The 19259-nt window shown below is 47.2% G+C and overlaps 1 protein-coding gene across 2 annotated transcripts in view; it reads left to right on the top strand.

Moving 5' to 3' along the window:
* LOC123762736 (uncharacterized) overlaps positions 1-19259 on the top strand; it is a 197803-nt gene that overhangs the window by 165315 nt on the left and 13229 nt on the right. For both annotated transcript variants that reach the window (XM_045749467.2, XM_045749466.2), the window contains exons 4-6: positions 1596-1786; positions 3526-3703; positions 13869-14078. In XM_045749467.2, the coding sequence (XP_045605423.1) occupies positions 1596-1786; positions 3526-3703; positions 13869-14078 (579 nt within the window). The remainder of the gene's footprint in view (positions 1-1595; positions 1787-3525; positions 3704-13868; positions 14079-19259) is intronic.

Here is a 19259-nt window from a genome sequence, read left to right as displayed (position 1 = left end):
TGAAAGTCTGTTCACTAAGGTTCTATAAAGCTCAGTATACGGTACCTGTGTCAATTGAACAGGGTGTATTCCCGATGATGTCACATTGCTGACAAAACATCAAATAACAAAATGGAAACATTAAGTGATCTTCACTCTTAGTGTTTCTTCACCCTCCAGATGGTATATTTGCGTAGAATGGAAAATATCCATACAAAAATTAACAATAGTCACAATGATATTGTATTTGAAACATGAAAATGGTCGGCATTTTTTATTCCCTTTTTTATTATGTGGATACTTAAAAATAACCGAATCACATGCTTTTTGGGATTATTCTTGCATGCAGGGTGGCAGTCAAGTAGCCAAAGTCAGACCACTGGCTGTCCTGTCATATAACCACTACACCAGCAATTGCAATTGCCTAACAGTGTTGGAAGGTTGTGAGAGAGACAAACACCTAGTAACACTCATGGTGCATTTTGGGCACAATTATTTTATCAATTATTTGAATATGCTAGGGCTCCATTGAGTATATGTGTGCAAAGCTTAAATGATTTCCAGGCTAATTTTTCGACTATAAATTCTAATGACCCCTCAGTGACTTGAAGCTAGGCAGACCTGCCTTAACAATATCTGGATAGTCAATGGGTCATCCCATTGACTATCCAGTACCATAACCACTACACCAGCAATTGCCTGAGAGTTGGAAGGTTATGAGACATGCACAAACCCAAGCAACACTTGTGATATATTTTAGGCACAGTTATTTCATAAATTCCTTGAATATGCTAAGAATGTAAACAAAGCTTGAATAGTTCACAAACCAATTTTACAACCATTATCTCTAATGACCCTCAAGGATTCGAATCAAAACAGCCAGGATCATCCCACTGATTCTCCAGTGACCTCTACACTAAATCGTTGAAACAATTCACCTGGTGTTGGGGACGAGGGATTCCTTACTAGATCAGTTGTGATTGAAACAATACTGTATGTCTAGTTTATTAATAATTGGTCTTGGTGTTAAATAAATTTTGTAACTCATTTACGTTGTTAGTGACGTGTTATAATCCCTTAAGTTTTTTGTATGAAAACTTATCTGAATCGCAACTTATAGTACAACTTCACAAACAAGGTATTTAATGGGCTAGTATCTGGGGTTCGTATCCTGGCTGGGGAGGATTAACTAGGCGCCAGTCCTTAACTGTACGTCTCTGTTTACCCAGCAGTGAATGGGTATCTGGTTGTTGAACGATTTGGCGAGTCTTATTCCAGGGAAAATTAGGAGTAAGGACCTGCCCGAAATGCTATGCATGCTAGTGGCTTTACAAGAATGTAAGAACTCTTGTGTACGTAATTAAAATAAAATAAAAAAATTAACGTTGTAGAGTTAAATTGTTGAAACACTCTGAAATACAGAATATAGTTTTGATTTTACAGAGGCAGTCATTCTCTTATCATATTGGCATTTATAGTGATATTTTGTGCCTTTTGAATATCTAGCAACATGGGTAGTGCTACATAGTCTTTCTAACTTTTGCCTTCCATTTGATAAATATTTACTCTTAACAGAGACAGTTACTCTTTGAGAGCTATTTATTATGGATTTCCAGAATGTACCAGCAACAATTGAGGTGGTGGAGCAAAGCGGCATGAAGTGTTCGCATCGTGAGCTGTTGCGAATGGAACGAGTATTGCTGGACAAGTTATCATGGCATCTACAGTCTACCTCCACTCTTGACTTCCTGCAGGTTCTACATGCCCTCGCCATTGTCACTGCTCCTAAACACCAGCATACCAACAGGTATTTCTCATGAAATGACCACATAAAATAACAGTTTATTAATTGTTAATACTGTATATTTGATAATCTTAATTTACCTAAGGGACTAGGATTTACCACCCTAGTGGCCTCGACGAGGACAGGAAGTTGGCGGCTTGTCAAAGGTCCCCCCCCCCCCCCCCCCCCTATGTGCCTTGATGATATTTATGGTTTAAAATAAGAATACTGTATCTGTATAGTACAGTACAGTGGTACCTCGGTTTAAGAGTTTAATCCGTTCCTGGAGACAGCTCGTATTCCGAAGCTAATTTCCCCATAAGAAATAATGGGAAATTAATTAATCCATTCCTGACTACCCCAAAAACCTCACTTCAAACTAAATTTTATACCTAATTCATCTAAACAAACCTACAAAACTATGTTCAAGTTATTACTTACCCTTGTTGATGAATGCTGTAGGCGTATGGAAGATGGTGAGGAGGGGGAGGAGGAGAGGTGTTACTGTTTGGAAGGGGAGTCCCCTTCCATTATAACATCAGGCAGTGAGGACCTTTCTGGTGTGCACTCCCTGGCACGTTTTGCCTGCATACTACTAGGCCCCTTGTTGTGGCTCACTGCTCGATTTTCTCACAACAAATCTGTCCATGGAAGCTTGTTTTTCTCTTCTTCGCAAGCTGTCTCTGTAGTAAGGCATCACATTGTCATTGAAAAGATTAAGGCAATGGCCTACTACAGCTTTCTCTGGGTGAGTCTTTTTCAATAAAAGTTTGCATCTCTTCCCACAGTTCTTCCCACAGTTCAACAACACGTGTACCATTTTTATGCTTCCGAATGATCTCTTTGTTTCTCCTCTATTGTCATCCTCACATGGGCTTTCTTGCCTTGATCCTTACCACTGGCTTTCTTGGGACCCATGGTGAGATATATAATAACAACTTTTATGGTCAAATGACCAAAAATCCAACAAAACACTGAAAATCCAGGTGAAGAATTGACATGGGATAGTCACTGGGCGCGAGGTACTGGTAAACTGAGGGGTGAGGGGCGACAATCGCCGTACCAAATGACCAAAAATCCAACAAAACACTGAAAATCCAGGTGAAGAATTGACATGGGATAGTCACTGGGCGCGAGGTGCTGGTAAACTGAGGGGTGAGGGGCGACAATCGCCGTACCACCACGCGCTAGTTCGGCCTGTACGCGTATCAACAAACTCGTGTTCCGAGGTAACCCTCGCCTTCCAAGGCACATTTTCCGAGCAAATCCTGCTCGTATTCTGAAAAACTCATATTCAGGGACACTCGTATTCCGAGGTACCACTGTAGTAAAAAATAGAGATAATAATCTTTTTGTTACTGAATTGACTAGAAAAAAAATGTGTATAGAAATTGGTGCCAAACAAGAATATCATAAGTAGGTTGTTTGTGCTGGACTCTGTTGTAGTTATCATTGTAATGAGCACTGCAGATAATACTCAATACTCCTTTAGCACTGAATGTACTTTGTAAATTATTTAAATGTCTGGCAATGGTGATACTTTATTTGGCACTGAGCAAATGTGCATTTGGCACTACTGTATGTGTGAAGTGTTTTAATTAAGGTAACTCTTATTTACATAATCAGTAACTACAGTCTTGTATTCAGTGAGGATGCATAAATATATTACATGCATTGCATAGCTTTTGACATTTGACTACTTGAAAATAAGAAGGGATGAAATCTAGCAAAATACGGGTTATATGAAAAACTATTTCTCACAGGAGTGGGTCACCATCACGTCAGTTGAGCTATTTAACCGACCGACTATGGCAAGTTGTGTGTTCTGCACGTAGTGGGACCGTGAGACCATCTCTCTTAAGCCTGGCACTGCTCTCCCTTGAACTGGATGCTTCTACTCCCGAACCAGGCTTGATGCTCTGGCTCCAGGCACTCACACAGGTTTGTTTCCAAGATTCAAGTAATTTCATGTGTCAAGTAGTACTTCTGGTTGACATACTTTTAGCCTATCATGGTCCAGTCGGTAGTGTATGTCCCTAAAGAGTTTAGGAATGCAGGATTGATCTCATATGGCCTCAGTATGCAGGTACAGTATTCTCAAATTTCATAATTACTGATGTCAACAACTCATTTGTGTTATCTTCAGTAGATGATGCCGTTCTCTAAATATTAATTTAATTGTAAAGTAGTTTATAAAATTTAATACTGTATAGGGATATGTACCACCTTTGATACATTTGTACTCATTTACACTCACTGATGTGACCCGTTAAATTACCCAACCCATCCTCCTGTTTACATAGTAGTTTTTGTAACTGTGGTACCTCCACTTAAGAATTTAATCCATTCCCAGAGATGGGTCGTAACTCTAAAATTAATAACTCGAAACAAATTTTCCCATAAGGAATAATGTAAACTGAATTAACCCCGTAACTGTGCTAGCCAACAAAGGTCGTTCTGAGAGTTGTGCTATTTTTTTTAATTAGGCTGTATTTTAATGATTTTTAATGTTTTCATCACTCTTTGTGTGATTGGGGTTTTCCTTATCTGCCATCGACCGGGATTAGGCACACAGAAAGGTAGGCATAACAAAACAAACCCCACATGGTAAAAACTAAAACAGAAAACCGAACAGAGAGGTAGACATTTCCTACAATCCCAAGGAAACAAGCAAACATCACACTTTACTGCCGCGCCGATTGTCCACGTAGCCCTCCCCGCCCCGAGAAGGGGAGGGGAGAGCCCCGGACCTCAACGGGCTGGCTGCCTAGCATCAGTTCGTAAGCTAATGTCAACTGACAGACGCTTCTCTGGCCTCAGTTTCCTAGGCGGTGTTTGCCTTTCGTGGCGTTCACTGCCGTGTGTTGTGCTGTGCGGTGGCCAAGTGTTCTTCATCAGTACCAGGGCTGCATGCACTTAGGGGCTTCCTTCCCTAAGTTGCCGTGTGAGTACTGACCCTGTGTGACAGGGTTATCTTCCCTGGGGCATTTGGGAACCATTCCCGTAGAGGTTCTTGCTACTCGGCATTTGCCTTGCCCTTGGGGCCAGCTAGGGCTTGGGGCACTTGTTTGGCCTTGGGAAGGGACTGGTATTGTGCTGGTTAGGGTGTCAAGGTGTTGTGCGACCTGCCACCTAAGCGGCAACCGGTTCCTGTTGCCTCTGGGGATGGTGTACTTTTGCGGGGTTTTACTTTTGTTTTTATTTTCATTTGCCTGGTGGGGGTCTGGCTAGTGTGGCTATAGTTCCACTGGTAGTGTTTGGTGGCCCTCTGCTAGGCTCCCATGATTGTACACGTCGCAGGGGTTTTCAGTGTTGTCCTCTGCCCCCTTGTTAGTTTTGGATTTTAACCGGTTAGCAACACCTTGCCCAGGCTTCCCGTAGTTGTTACCCTACAGGCCCTGGAAAACCCTGTTGGGGCTCGGTGGACCATTGAATGTGGCTTCCAGGTTCCAACCCGTCTTGTACAGGATCGTTGGTTGCTGTGCCCTTGTCTCCGGGTGACAGTCGCCACTTTTACCTCCTTCATATTGCCTGTTGGGTCCCTGACACCTTGACCCAGAGTCTTGCGAGAGGTATTCTCTGCTTGTTCTCCAGTACTCTCCTGATGTTATTACTGTTCAAAGTACAGGCGGCATCCGTGTTGCAAGCTAGGTTAGGTTGCTGCAACATGCTAGATTGGGTTCCCACTCAGATGCCCCGAGGCCGCCCCGTTTTGGTTAGGTGCTGTTTGCTCCTTTCCCTCTCTGTTCCCGGCTCTGGACTGTTTGTGGGTTTCGGGGTCGGGGCGGGGTTTAGTTGGGGCCGAGATTCGGGCGGTTTTGGGGGGGCTGCCCCGTTTGGGTTGGGGGACGGAGGTGTTCAAGCCTGTTCCTCCTGCCAAGGCTTCTGAGTCTTACCAGCTGCTCTTTCTTGCTGCCTTTCCCATGGACTCTTTCTTTTCTTTAAGGGCGGAGGGCTTGAAGGACGGCTCTGCCTCGGGGCCTCTGTTGCAGGTTCCTGGGGCTGTGGGGGATGCCTGCTAGCAGTTCTGGGGCGGTTTGCCCCTGCCTGGGTTTTCTGCTTTTGGGCGGAGTTTTTCGCCCATCCGGTCTGCTTGCTTTCCACTTTTGCTGGCGTGTTTTTGTATCTTTAGCGTCGGTCACAGCCCTCTGTCTGGCTTCCATTTTCGTCTGCCGGTTTCCCGGCGTGGCCACCATGGCGGTGTTGCGGTTTGTTTACATGCGACTGGGTGTGCGAGCGAGCTTCTTGGGTGAGTTTTCACCTTTTTTTCAGGGGTTTTATTCTCCTGTTGTTGTTTCTTTGCTTTTTTGGTGTTTTCTGCCCGTTTCCTGTTCCTCTGAGAATGTTTGGGTGTTGATTTTCCACCGGGTTTCCCTTTTTGTCTGTTTTGGGTCTGGGCCCTTGGGTTTGGGCTCAGTGTCCCTGGCTGTTATGCTTGCTCCCACACCTTGTCCCTCGGTTTTTGTCTGTTATGACCATTTCCCTGGGGGGTCTGTCAGGGGGCTGTGCTTTACCTTTCTGTGGTGTTCTCCGCCGGCAAATGTGGTGGTTTGGGCTCCCCCTGGTTCGATTCTGGGTTCCTTTGGGTTCTTTGGTTTCGTTCCGAGGGTTTCTTCCTCTTGGGCCCCCTTTGTGGGTTCAGGGGACTTTGTTTCCTCGTGTGACCCGGTTCTGCTTTCTGGAGTTCTGGGGTCTTCCTGGCTTGCAGACTGATCTTTTTGGGTCTTGGCACGTGTTGTGGTCGTGCTGGGACTTTGAGGTTTTGTTGTCGAGGTGGGCCTTTTGATGCAGTTTTGTGCCTTCTTTGCCTGGCCGGCGTGGTGCTCTCAGCCCACTGGTCGGCGACTTGTACTTTTCTTTTAAAATGTATGTGTATGCATGTACATGTGTATGCTGTGTGTAACATACCTTGTGTGTATGTGTATATGTATATGTATGTGTATATACATAATGTGTATATGTGTGTGTGTGTGTACTTTTTCTTTCGGAAGGGGTTCTGTTTCCTTCTCTGTTGATGGGGCGCTTGGGGGAGCAGCTTGCTCTGTTGACTCTCGCATGGTCTCGCTGTTGGTGGGCGCTTTTGGTTGTCTTCCGGCCTCTGGTGGTGTCGGTGGACGGCTTCTTCCCCTTTTGGGGGGTTCAGAGCTGGCGGGGTGGGCTGCTTCTCCTGTGCTTCGTCATGTCATCTTAGTGGGTGCGTTGGACGTGGTCGATCCGCCCCCATCCTTTTGGGGTTCCCGTCTGCTCTTTGCAGTCATGGGCCTTTCGCATCTGCGGTTCTTCTGGACTTCTTCAGTCTGCGCCCTGGATTCTATGCCCTCCTCGGAGGACTGTTGTCTCCTGTCTGGCTTCTGTTGGGGCCGGGTGCCTGGATGGTGGCCCTGGACCTCCAGGTCACTTCTTGGCATGTTCCTCTCCAGTTTTCTGGGCCTGGCACAGTTGGTGGTGGGGCTTCAGGCTTGCTGCTTTTGTTGCCTTCCCTATTTTGTAATTGGCACTTGGTGTATTTTTTTTTTTGCATTTTTACTGGATCTTAGTGCCCTGTCTGAGTCTGCTTGAGATTCGGTGTCTGGCCTACCTCGACGACTGGCTGGTGTGGGCTCCCAGTCAGTCTGCTTGTCTGCTCGCCAGGGGTGTGGTTCTTTCCAGATCGCCGGGTTTGGTTTCCTGGTGATCTGGAGGTCATTCCATCTGTTTCCATCTCGGGTTCGGACCTGGGCCTTGTTTAGGCCTCTTGGGCCACTCATTGTCTTTCCCTCCAGAAGTGTTACTGCGGCTGTGGTCCTGCCTTCGGCTGTACATGAGGGGTTCCCGGGTTGCTCAGCGGTTGCTTGAGCAGTTGTGCGGGAGTCTGAACTTCGACGTGCTGGTCTGCCCCCGGGGTCGGGTTTGGCTTCGGCGTCTGTTTGGTTCCTTCGGGGACTCCCCTTCCGTCTCTTGCATGCGTTGGGTTCGTTCCTCCGGGGATCTTGTGTTGGTGCTGCGTCACCAGCTTCCTCTTTGGGGTTTTCGGGGTTCCGTGCCTTGGCACCTCCCCGAGCCTTCGCTCGATGTGTTCACGGACGGGTCATCTCTCGGCTGGGGCTTTGTGACCAGTGCTCACCAGGTCGGCCGTGGATGGTGGAGTCTGTCCGTCTGTCGGGCTCACAGCACGGTTCGGGAGTTCGTGGCTGTCTGGTTTGTGCTTCGGAGGGTTTGGGTCACTCGGTGCTCTACCATTCAGCTCTGTTCGAACTGTTCTCTGGCGGTTCTTGCGGAACCACAGGGTTTCTCTTAGGTGTTGACCTTTGGGGTTGGTTCCGTAGTGGCTCGTTTGCTGGATTCTCGGGGTTTGGCTAACCATGAGGTTCATGTCCGGGGTGTGTCCTGTGTCCAGGCGAACAGCTGTCTCGGTTCATTCCTCTGTTCGGTCCAATTCCTCGCGGATTGGCCAGTCGTCACCGACTCATTTTGTTGGCTCTGTCAGACGTATGGACTCTTGGCCATGGACGTCTTCGAGTCGGCGTGGTCTAGGCGTCGCCCATTTTATGCGACGCCCTTACCCACCTGTGAGGCATTCACGGTGGATGCTTTTCGGCAGGACTGGTCGAGGTGGGGATACCTGTTCCTCTTCTCCCGGTCCAGCTGTTGCTTCGGGTTCTGGCTCAGTTGCAGCCCATTCCCACGAGAGCAGTCCTTGTGGTTCCTTGGTGGCCGGCCCAGCCTTATTTTCAGACGCTGCTTGATGGGTGTCCGAACCCGGGGCGTTTTCCCGCGGCTCTGCCTCTTTCGGCAGGTCGAATCGGTCCTGTACGTGACTGGTTCGGCCTTCTCCTCGGCTCTTTGCGTCTGGTATTTTGACGCGGGTATCACCATCTCTATGGTGTTCAGGTGGCTTTGTTGACGGTGTCTCACCTGCGAGCATCATCTTGGCGACAGTATGACGTTTCGTACGCTTTCTCGTGTTTTGTTCTCCTCAGTTTGTGGTAGCCCCTTCGGTTCAGGTTTCTGCTCTTTGGTACTGGTGGTAGATTTGTACGTGTGCAGCCTTTCTCCGTCCTGGCGACGGTCGAGACGGCTGCTTTCCGGAGGGGTTCTTGGGTTATTGATGCTTGATTGGTTTGGCCGGGGATGCGTCCTGTGTTGTCCGGTTGTGCTTTTTGCCGTTACCTGCGTACCATGTCTGGGGATGCACTGTGGTTGATCCGATTCCCCTCGTTCCCTGTTTTCAGGGCTCGGGTCTCCCAGTTCGTCCACAGAGTTTTTCATTCTTCCAGCCTGCGATCTGTCTTTGTGCCCATGCTGTTCAGACGTTTGCAGCTTTTGCTGCTGTGTTGGTGACGTCTCGGGCTCATTTCGGGCGCTGGGATTTGAGGGTCGCACAGGTTCTTGGCCGCCCATTCTTCTTGCGTGTCTGCTCCTGTGCGTTCTTGTTGCCTTGGGTAGCAGGTTGCAACCTGTTGTCTCGGCTTCGCGTTGCAGAGTTTGTGGCGGCCGCCTCCCGGGGTTAACCCTTTCTTTTCTTTCTCTTTGGGTATGAAGCTCCAGGGAGCCGTAGGGGCTCCCCACAGAAGGGAGCCGGTCGGCCGAGCGGACAGCACGCTGGACTTGTGATCCTGTGGTCCTGGGTTCGATCCCAGGCGCTGGCGAGAAACAATGGGCAAAGTTTCTTTCACCCTATGCCCCTGTTACCTAGCAGTAAAATAGGTACCTGGGTGTTAGTCAGCTGTCACGGGCTGCTTCCTGGGGGTGGAGGCCTGGTCGAGGACCAGACCACGGGGACACTAAAAAGCCCTGAAATCATCTCAAGATAACCTCAAGATAACAGAAAACCAGCGTTGAATGTAATGAAACGCCATTTTCTGGGTGAGCCCCGGAGGCTCCCTGGCAACCCTCCCTCCCACCGGTCGGCGGTTTATTTGCGTTGGTTGAAGCTTAGCTTCCGAACTGAAGGTTGGCAGCCGGCGCGGTAGGTCCGGGGCTCCCCCCTCTCAGGGGAGGGGGGGCTGCGCGGACAATTGGCGTGGCAGTAAAGTGTGATGTTTGCTTGTTTGCTTGTGATTGTAGGGAGTTTCTACCTCTCTGTTCGTTTTTTTGTTTTAGTTTTTTACTATGTGGGGATTGTTTTGTTATGCCTACCTTTCTGGGTGCCTGACCCCGGTCGATGGCAGATAAGGAAAACTCCAACCACAATGGGGTTTTCCAGGGCCATTGCTCCCTGAAACCTCTCTGAAGGGGCCAGGTTCTGGCGCTGGTCCCTGGTAGTTCTGAACTCCTTAGCTAATGTCCCGGTCTAATATAACATACATTAGCCCGATAAGCTCCAGGGAGCCTCCGGGGCTCACCCAGAAAATGGGGTTTCATTACATTCAACGCTGTTTTTTTTTTAGTTTCATTTTTTGGATTGTATAATAAATACTGTAGTACCAAATTCTACTATCTAATTGCCTTTTATGTTAATGTTTATACTGTGGTGCACATACTGTACAGTGGTACTTTCATTTACAAATTCCGAGAGATGGTTCGTTAACTGAAAATTTGTAAACCGAAACGAATTTTCCCATAAGAAATAATGTAAATTGAATTAATCCATTCCACACACCCAAAAATATTAACTTAAAATTACATTTTATACAGAACACTACTCATATGTTGGATTACAGTATATCTTACCTTTATTGATTGAGGACTCTAGTTGGCTTATGAAAGACAGTAAGGAGGGGGGAAGGGGAGGGGGAATGAAGAGAGGCGTTAGTATTTGGAAACGGAGTTCCCTTCCGTTATAACATCAGGCAGTAATGACTTCTGTGGAACTCTTTCTCCTACGTTTTGCAGGCATACCACTAGGACCTGCTTGTGACTCGCGCCCAGAAAAACCAGGAGCTCATCGACCCATACATATATCAACAAACTCGAGAACTGAGGCAAACCTCAAATTCCGAGTCAAATTTTACAAAGAAATTGAGCTCGTATACCGAAAAATTTGTAAAGAGGGGCATTCGTCAACAGAGGTTCCACTGTAGTTACAAAAAGTACTATCTAAACAGGAGGATGGGTTGAAATATATGCACACCATGTATTTATTCATGCTAATACATATACAGAAACCTAAATCTTATACTGTAGCACATATTTTGCCTGTAAATACACATAATAATCACTCGCTTGTTGTTAAAATCACTCGCCTGGCGTTCCGCGAGCGCTATGTCATGGGTTCGTATCCTGGCCGGGGAGGATTTACTGGGCGCAATTCCTTAACTGTAGCCTCTGTTTAACGCAACAGTAAAATGTGTACTTGGATGAAAAAAAGATTCTTCGCGGCAGGGGATCGTATTCCAGGGAACTGCCCGAAACGCTACGCGTACTAGTGGCTCTACAAGAATGTAACAACTCTTGTATATATCTCAAAAAAAAAAAAAAAAAAAGTTCAGTGGTTCCTAGTATGGCCGCTCTGCAATTCCACACAATGGATGGTGATGTTGCCAGATATGGTCTTCCTTTTTTTGCTAAGGCCCTAGAAGGAAAGTGAGGAACTCAGGATTTTTTCAAGATAGTGGATGGTTACTGAAGGCCTGAGGAAGCAAATTTTTTTGAGCCCTTTGTATGCCTGAAAGTTTTGAGTCTTATGATATACCCTCGAGCACCAAAAGGTGTCGTGTGCACCACTAATTGAGTGCCTTAAGGTGCTATGTGCAGTGCAGTGGTTATTGGATGAAAGATTGGTAGATGCCATTTAATACAGTGGCATCTCGACTTACGATTGCCCCGACTTACGATAATTTCAAGTTACGATGTAAATTTCATCGAAAAATGCAACTCAACTTACGATAGTGTCGTCGACTAACGATATTTGTTGGTATACGTTTGGGTCGACTGAGCGCGTGGTTCCCGGTCACGCGGGCCAACCTGCCTCAGTTTACTAGAGCTGCCCGCTTAGTGACAATCACGCCTATAAGAAATTCCGTTTTTGTGGTGATTTTTTGCTTTTTGAACATAAAACTGATTATTATTTATCACGCCATGCGTCCCAGAAAGTCAGTGGTAAGGTTCAACCTAAGAAAATAGTTGTGAGTTGAGGCAGTAGAGGATGTCCCTTCCTCATTAAGAAAATGTGTGAAGTATGGGAAGAACTGCAAAGTTTTGTTGAAAAAACTCACCCAGATAAAGCTGTAGCAGGCCATTGCATTGACCTTTTAAATGACAATGTGATGTCTTATTACAGACAAGTGTTAAAATGTAGGGAAAAACAAATGTCTTTAGACAGATTCTTAGTAAGACAAGCAAGTAGTGAGCCACAAGCTGGTCCTAGTGGTATGCAGGCAAAACATGCCAGAGAGTGTATCCCAGAAAAGTCATCACTGCCTGATGTTATAATGGAAGGGGACTTCCCTTCCAAACAGTAACACCTCTCCTCCTCCCCCCCCCATCACCATCTTCCATACGCCATCAAGAGTCCTCCATAAAGGTAAGATAGACATTTGTACTGTATTGTAGTTAGAGAACAAAATTGTATTCAGTATAAAATGTATTTGTAAGTTAATATTTTGGAGGGTGGGGAACGGATTAATTCAATTCCCTTTATTTCTTATGGGAAAAATCACTTCGACTTACAATATTTCAACTTACGATCCGTCTCTGGGAACGGATTACCATCGTAAATCGAGGCCCCATTGTACTGACAAATGAAGGAGTCTGACAAGTGTGTAAAGAGTAGAGGTGAAAAAGTTATTCTCGGGAATTACAAGTTGCTCTTATGAAGAGAAAATAAAAATGCTTAATTTACAAATCTCTGTAAAGGCAAAACGTAAGGGAGTGTATGATTGATGTATGTAAATTGCTGAAAGGGTATAATGAGGAATAAACATAAAACAATGGATATAAATTGGATCTTCTTCTTGAGGTTATCTTGAGATGATTTCGGGGCTTTAGTGTCCCCGCGGCCCGGTCCTCGACCAGGCCTCCACCCCCCAGGAAGCAGCCCGTGACAGCTGACTAACACCCAGGTACCCATTTTACTGCTAGGTAATAGGGGCATAGGGTGAAAGAAACTCTGCCCATTGTTTCTCGCCGGCACCCAGGATCGACCCCGGGACCACAGGATCACAAGTCCAGCGTGCTGTCCGCTCGGCCGACCGGCTCCCTATACTGGATGAGTATAGATTGAGAAAAATCTTGATAATACTGGTTTGGTAGTAAGATTGTAGATTTATTGAATAAATTACCAAGTAACATAATAGACTTGGGATTATTGAAATGCTTTAAGTGTAGGTTAGACATATGTATGTGGACAAGCTTGTGTGGACAAGCTCAGTGTAGCAGGAGAGAAAAATGTGCATGATTGTTGCGTCCTTGGGTCGCTGGTGGAGCATTTAGATCTGGGGCGGATGGGCTCGGCCACCAGGACATTAGGAGGTAATGTAGCCTCGTATTTTTTGTTATATTGTTTTCTTCCATTTCTTCCAAACTTCCAAAAGAGTTTGGTTGGACATACTGTACTGTAGATAGGAGTTGCCTTACATGGGTCAATAGGCCTCCTGTAGTGTAAGCATTGGTAGAATCAAGGTTGCTTGTGCCATCATTGGTCAATCTTTCACATAAAAATCCAACCAATGGAAGGGTAAGAGATGTGGTTTTTCCTTAATATTGTCAAATAGCAAAATGACTTGATGTCCTTTTAGAATGGATGGATCATCCAATCCATGCAAGCTTCTCGATTATTATACATTTAGTTTACCCTATTTAAAAAAAGCTTATAGAGCACCTTTTTAACATGTCTAGTCTCATTCTGCTTCTCCAGTTATCCTTATTGATCAGAGATTTTATATCGATAATCATCTACAAATTATAGATCCAGTCAATTCTGAATTATTTCCATTTTCCTAATAAAATTAACAGTGCAAGCTAAAAATATTAAACAATTTACTAATCTTATCATATTTGCCTTTCGAATCTTAATCATATGCATATCTGTCGACATATGTATTATTGCCAGTGTTAAATATGTACCATATGCTCTGTTAAAGCAGGGTGGTACTTATAAATGCCTTCCAATTGAAATTTTAAAGATCTAACTATGAAGACAGCAAAATTATTAAACTATAATATGGTTGTTGATTAAATATTACAGGTGAGTGAGAGTGAGCTGGCAAGTGCACGAGAACTAGTATTGGAGCTTCTAGGAGAGGAACCTCACCACCCGCCTCAAGCACTCCACATCCTTCCCAACAACACCCAACACATCCCTCCTTCCAGACCCAACAAACGGAAAGTAGCACAGTCATTGCAACAAGATGATGATATGTTTGTGGATATCAAGAAACTTTATGCTTACGAAAAGGTTGGTCCTAGAACACCTTAATTTGACAGTAGAGTGCTGTAACATTGAAATTTCAAATAACTGAAATTTATAAGAAATAAAAAAATTTAAAAGAAGATATCTAAAATTTAAAAGAAAAGAGTTTAAGGAAATGAGATGTAACTACCCTGTATACACTGCTATTGTTCTATCTTAATGTATCCATTCTCATTTATGTTTAACTATAGAGTAATTGATTTTTATTTTAAAAAGATCCTAACATGAGGATTTTAAAGTATAAAGTTGATATTTTTTCACTGTGAATAGCACACTGTCTTACACATGCTTATATATTCTTTTCTGGGGGGAGCCCCTACGACTCCCTGGAGTTATCCAGGCTGATATGTATCTCTTTAAAATTTGGCATCAGTCGATGTGGGTGGGGTTCTAGACCTACCGGGGACCACGTGCCAGAACCTGGCCCCCCTCAGAGAGGCACAAGGATCAATGGCCTACAGAAATGCACATATGATTTGGAGCATTCTATATCTGCCATCGACCGGGACAGGCACCTAGAAAGGTAAGTGCCCCAAAACAAACCCCTATTCTGGTTAAAAACAACAAAAATAGACAAACCAAGTGGACAGAACTCCCCAATTGAAAACAAGCAAACGAGCATGACGTCACACGAGCCGCGCCACATGTCTGCGCAGCTCCCCCCCTCCCTGGAAAGGGGAAGGGGGAGCCCCAGACCCCTGCGCCGGCGATCCACACCCCAGTTCTACGGCTGATGTGATACGGCATGGTCGTGTGGCTCCAGCTCCAGACTCTTGTGTTGTGCTGTTCTCTGGTTCAGTACTGCTCTTACGGTGACATGCGAGCTGGGAGTAATATTCACAGGTACTCGATCTGCATGTGCTTAGGGTCACCTTCCCTGAGTGCCCTGTAAGTACTGCCCTTGGGGCTTGGGGTTACCTTCCACAAGTCACCTTGGGTCTACCTCTGTTGGACTTTTGCTGTTCGGCGATTGACTGCCCTCAAGTGTTCTGTGGGATTTCCACCCTTGTCTACCTTGGGGTAATTGGTACTTTTGCACTAGTATGGGCACGGAGTGCTGCGCAGCTAGTTTTCACCTATAACAGCGGGCGGCTCTGCCCCCTCCTGTCCTCTTGCGAGGTTTTTCTTTTTCTTTTTGCCCGGTGCAGGGGTCTGCCTTGGTGTCCCTTCCTTCTGTTATACTAGGGTTTGCTTTTCTTTTTGGTGGTACCCCCTGCTTCGCCCTTGTTAGTGGACACGTCCCAAGGGGGTTCAGCATTAGCAGTTTGTTTGGTAGCATTGGGCGCCGGTTAGCAGTACCCCTGCCTGGGCTTACCCTTAGCAGAAACAGTCTAGGGGCCCTGGGAAACCCCGCAGGGACACTCAGATCCTATGGATGCGACCCCTGTGTCCCCTCTCGCTGTGTGCAAGTTTGAGGGTTGCTCTGTCCCCTTGTCTCAGGGCGACGCTAATTGGTTTTGCCTCCGTCAAGCTGCCTGTTGGGTCGGTGACACCTTCGATCCTGAGTCCTGCGAGCATTGTTGCTTGTGTGTGACTCGATTCACCCAATCTATTGATGACATTATTCGGTAGCAGGTTCGGTTTAGGTTGCTGCAAAGTGCTAGGTTGGTTGCTTCCCCAGATGCCTCGAGGCTGCCCCGGTTTGCTTATATGAACCCGGACTTGAGGCTGTTGGTCGTGTCGGCCTTGGTTCAGTCCGCGCCCCCTCATTCTTCCCCTGTTGTGGTTCATTCGGTTCCAACCCCTCGCTGCTTCCGGCTCCTAAGCATCTGAAGGCTTCGGGGTCGGGGCAGGATTTAGAGGTTTTTTGAGACTCGTTTCAGGGGTTGCCCCTTCCGGGGTGGCGATGGAGGCATTCGAGTCTGTTCCTCCAGCCGTAGCACCGGGGTCTGACCAGTGGGGCCCCCCTCTCTTCATGCTATTTCGGCCACCCCAGCTTTTTCTTGTATGGCCGGAGCTTTGGAGGACGACTTGCCTCCGGGGCCTGATGTAGAGGTTCCCGGGGTTGGGGAGGAGCTGACGGGGGGGGGGGGGGGGAGGGGGGAGGGCTTGGGCCCTGTTGGACCCTGCCAGGATTTTCGGTTACAAGGAGTGGGGTTTTCCTTTCCCCCCTCTGAGTACGCGTTTGGGCATCGGCCCCTTCCCAGGTTCGGTTCTGTGTCCCTTCGGGTCCATCAGTTCTGGCCTTCCTGTAGGTAATTTACCCGCTTTCTCTCCATTCTTATCTAGAGCATGTATTCTTCTACGTCATGTCGCAATTATTTCTCATAGTATCGGGGTCCTACATGTCCTTTGGTCACGGATGCCACTGGGCCATGTGTGCCTCAATGCTATTGTGCTTGCTTCTCAAGGATCTCGAAAGTTCGGGAAGATCTTCGATACTTCAAATATTATTGGGATGTGTGTGTCGTCTGCCGGTGAGTCTTGCCTCCAGTCCTTTATAGGACTCGTTGGTCCTCTTCCGTACTACATATTTTTTTCAATATTATATCTCATTATTTTTTCATTACATCTTCTCTCCGTACTCTGTCTCGACATTACTAATAATCGTTTGATACACCTTGTAGGCACCCTCCCCAAAAGACAGGTTGTGCAGCTTGGTCCTCAGGCGCATACGCCGAGGGTGATTGTTTTGTTTATGGGCGGTGTAAACGTGTGTTGGTGTTCCGCGTCCTTTATCGAGGGTTATACGCTGCTCTCGTTCATCTTCTCTCTAATCATAGCTCCCTAGATACTGGGGGAGTTCTGGATTTTATATATGGGGGAAAACGCCTAGTTCTTTTTTCTGCTTACGGGTGTGGGGTGACTCTGAGTGGCGCCGCCTCCACCTTACACTCCACCTCATCTTCTCTTACTGTTCACACAACTCTAGGCATAATCCACTAGCGTTGCTCCCGGAATATTACATGGCTCAGCTGTGTCGTGCCACGATAGTGTCTATGTTCTACAGGTGAGAGTATCCGGTCTGGTGACAATGTCAGCCTGATTCCCCCTCTCGCTTTTTGCAAGTTTGCGGGTTGCTCTGTCCCCTTGTCTCAGGGCAACGCTCATTGTTTTTGCCTCCGTCATGCTGCCTGTTGGGTCGGTGACACATTTGACCCGGAGTACTGCGAGCTTTGTTGCTTGTTTGTGACTCAGTTCACCCAATCTGATATTATTCGGGTGCAGGCGGCTCGCGCATTGCAAGATGGGTTTAGGTTGTTGCAGTGCACTCGTTTGGTTGCTTCCCCGGATGCCCTGAGGCTGCCCCGTTCTGTTTATAGGGACCCAGACTTGGGGGTGTTGGTTGCTTTGGCCTTGGTTCCGTCCATGCCTCCTCGTTCTTCCCCTGCTGTGGTTCATTCGGTCCCTACCCCCCCATGCTTCCGGCTCCTAAGCATCTGAGGGCTTCGGGGTTGGGGCAGGGTTTAGAGGTTTCTGAGACTTCGCGTGTGTCGTTCTGCCCTGCTGGAGCTGGTTGGACTCCTCCTGCTGGTTGCGGTGTAGCTGTTTTCCGCCTCACATCTCGCGTGTCAGCTCGTGGTGCTCGCTTCCTCGTTGGCCTCTGCCTGGGCCCTGGCTCTTTTGTTTTCCTTGCTGTTTGCAGTCTCCGGTTCGGCTCTTTCGGCAAGCGGCAGCTTCTCGTTGTCATCCGTTATTGGCCTTGTTGGTCCTTTTGGGGTCCGGGGGGAGGGTTCCTCCCGGACGGGGAGGTGTCTGATCGCCTGGGTTGGTTCTTTCCTGGCTCGCCGAGTTTAGATGCTTGGTTCTCTGGCAGACGTTCCTTCTGGTTCCTTGCCAGTTTTGGTTTTGGTCGCTGCTTGCTCGGTGTCCGCACATAGGGGGATTTCCCCCAGCTCTGCCTCTTCTGCAGCAGCCAAATTATCTGTCCTCCTGAGAAAGGTCAATGACTCTCCTGGAACGACCCAAGCGTGACACAACCTCCTACTGTTTGGCAACATATGTCTAGCCACCCCTGCAAGGAGAGACAAAACCTTAGCTGCCTCAGTCATCAAAGCTATAAATGATTTTCCCAGGGAGAACAACCAGGTGCGCCTTCCCACTCGAGCGAGAAACATCCATGGCAGGAAGAGTAACAGTGGCATATCCGAGACATCAAAAATCAGAACATCAGTCACCAAGAAAATAGAAGCAGGAAACACTATTGGCGCAATAAGAGTCATCACCAGTGAGGACTCAATTGCCGACAGAGATGCCGCAACAGCTCAAGCCCTAAGGAAGAAACACCCACCCAGGGCTCCGCGTGAGGACGACATTATACAAGTGGGGGCTACTGGAGCAGAACCTCTCTGGGTGGCCAAATCTGTGGTCCATAAAGCAGCCTTGTCCTTCCCAACAGGATCAGCAGGTGGGTTCCCAGGACTAAAACCCAACCACATCAAGCAAATGCTCAACCCTGCACTGGGTGACATTGCAAAGAACCTCTTGGTGGAACTAACCAGATTCACCAACACATGTCTAGCTGGCAACATACCAGTGGCCATAAGACCTATCTTTTTTGGAGCATCTCTCTGTGCTCTAAAGAAAAAGGATGGAGGGATCAGGCCAATAGCTGTGGGCAATTCTCTCCGGCATCTCGTCGCAAAGGCAGCTGCAAGAACAGTTAGTGATGCAGCGGCCAAACATGCTGAAGCCAAAACAGCTTGGGTTCGGCATTCCACATGGGTGCGAGGCGGCAGCCCATGCAGCTTGAGCCTTCATCGCCAACATCACAGACGAAAAGGCCCTGATCAAGCTAGATTTAAAAAATGCCTTCAATTTGGTGCGGAGGGATGCTGTACTCCGTGCAGTTCATAGTCATTTCCCTTCCCTTTTTCCTTTTGTACATTCATGCTACAGTATGGATCTTAAGCTACTTTTTGGCGAACATGAAATTGACTCGCGAGAAGGCGAGTCAAGGCGAGTCGAGTTGGGGGTCACCCTGTTGGGTGACCCCCTTGCTCCTCTCCTTTTCTACTTAGTCATCAAACAAGTCACAGAGGTCCTGTCCAGCGAGCTTAACATCTGGTTTTTGGATGATGGTACCCTAGCTAGTTCCCAAGACTCCCTTCTGGAGGACATCAGAAAAATCCAGGAGCAAGGTGCAGTTTTAGGCCTCACCCTGAACCCTTCTAAATGTGAAATAATATGTTCCAACTAGGGCATCGTAGAGAGAATAGAGGGTCT

This window comes from Procambarus clarkii, chromosome 27, assembly GCF_040958095.1.
Source record: "Procambarus clarkii isolate CNS0578487 chromosome 27, FALCON_Pclarkii_2.0, whole genome shotgun sequence".
Taxonomy (NCBI): Eukaryota; Metazoa; Arthropoda; class Malacostraca; order Decapoda; family Cambaridae; genus Procambarus; species Procambarus clarkii.
Note: the sequence above shows the minus strand (reverse complement) of the source record. Positions and strands in the feature narration are given on the sequence as shown.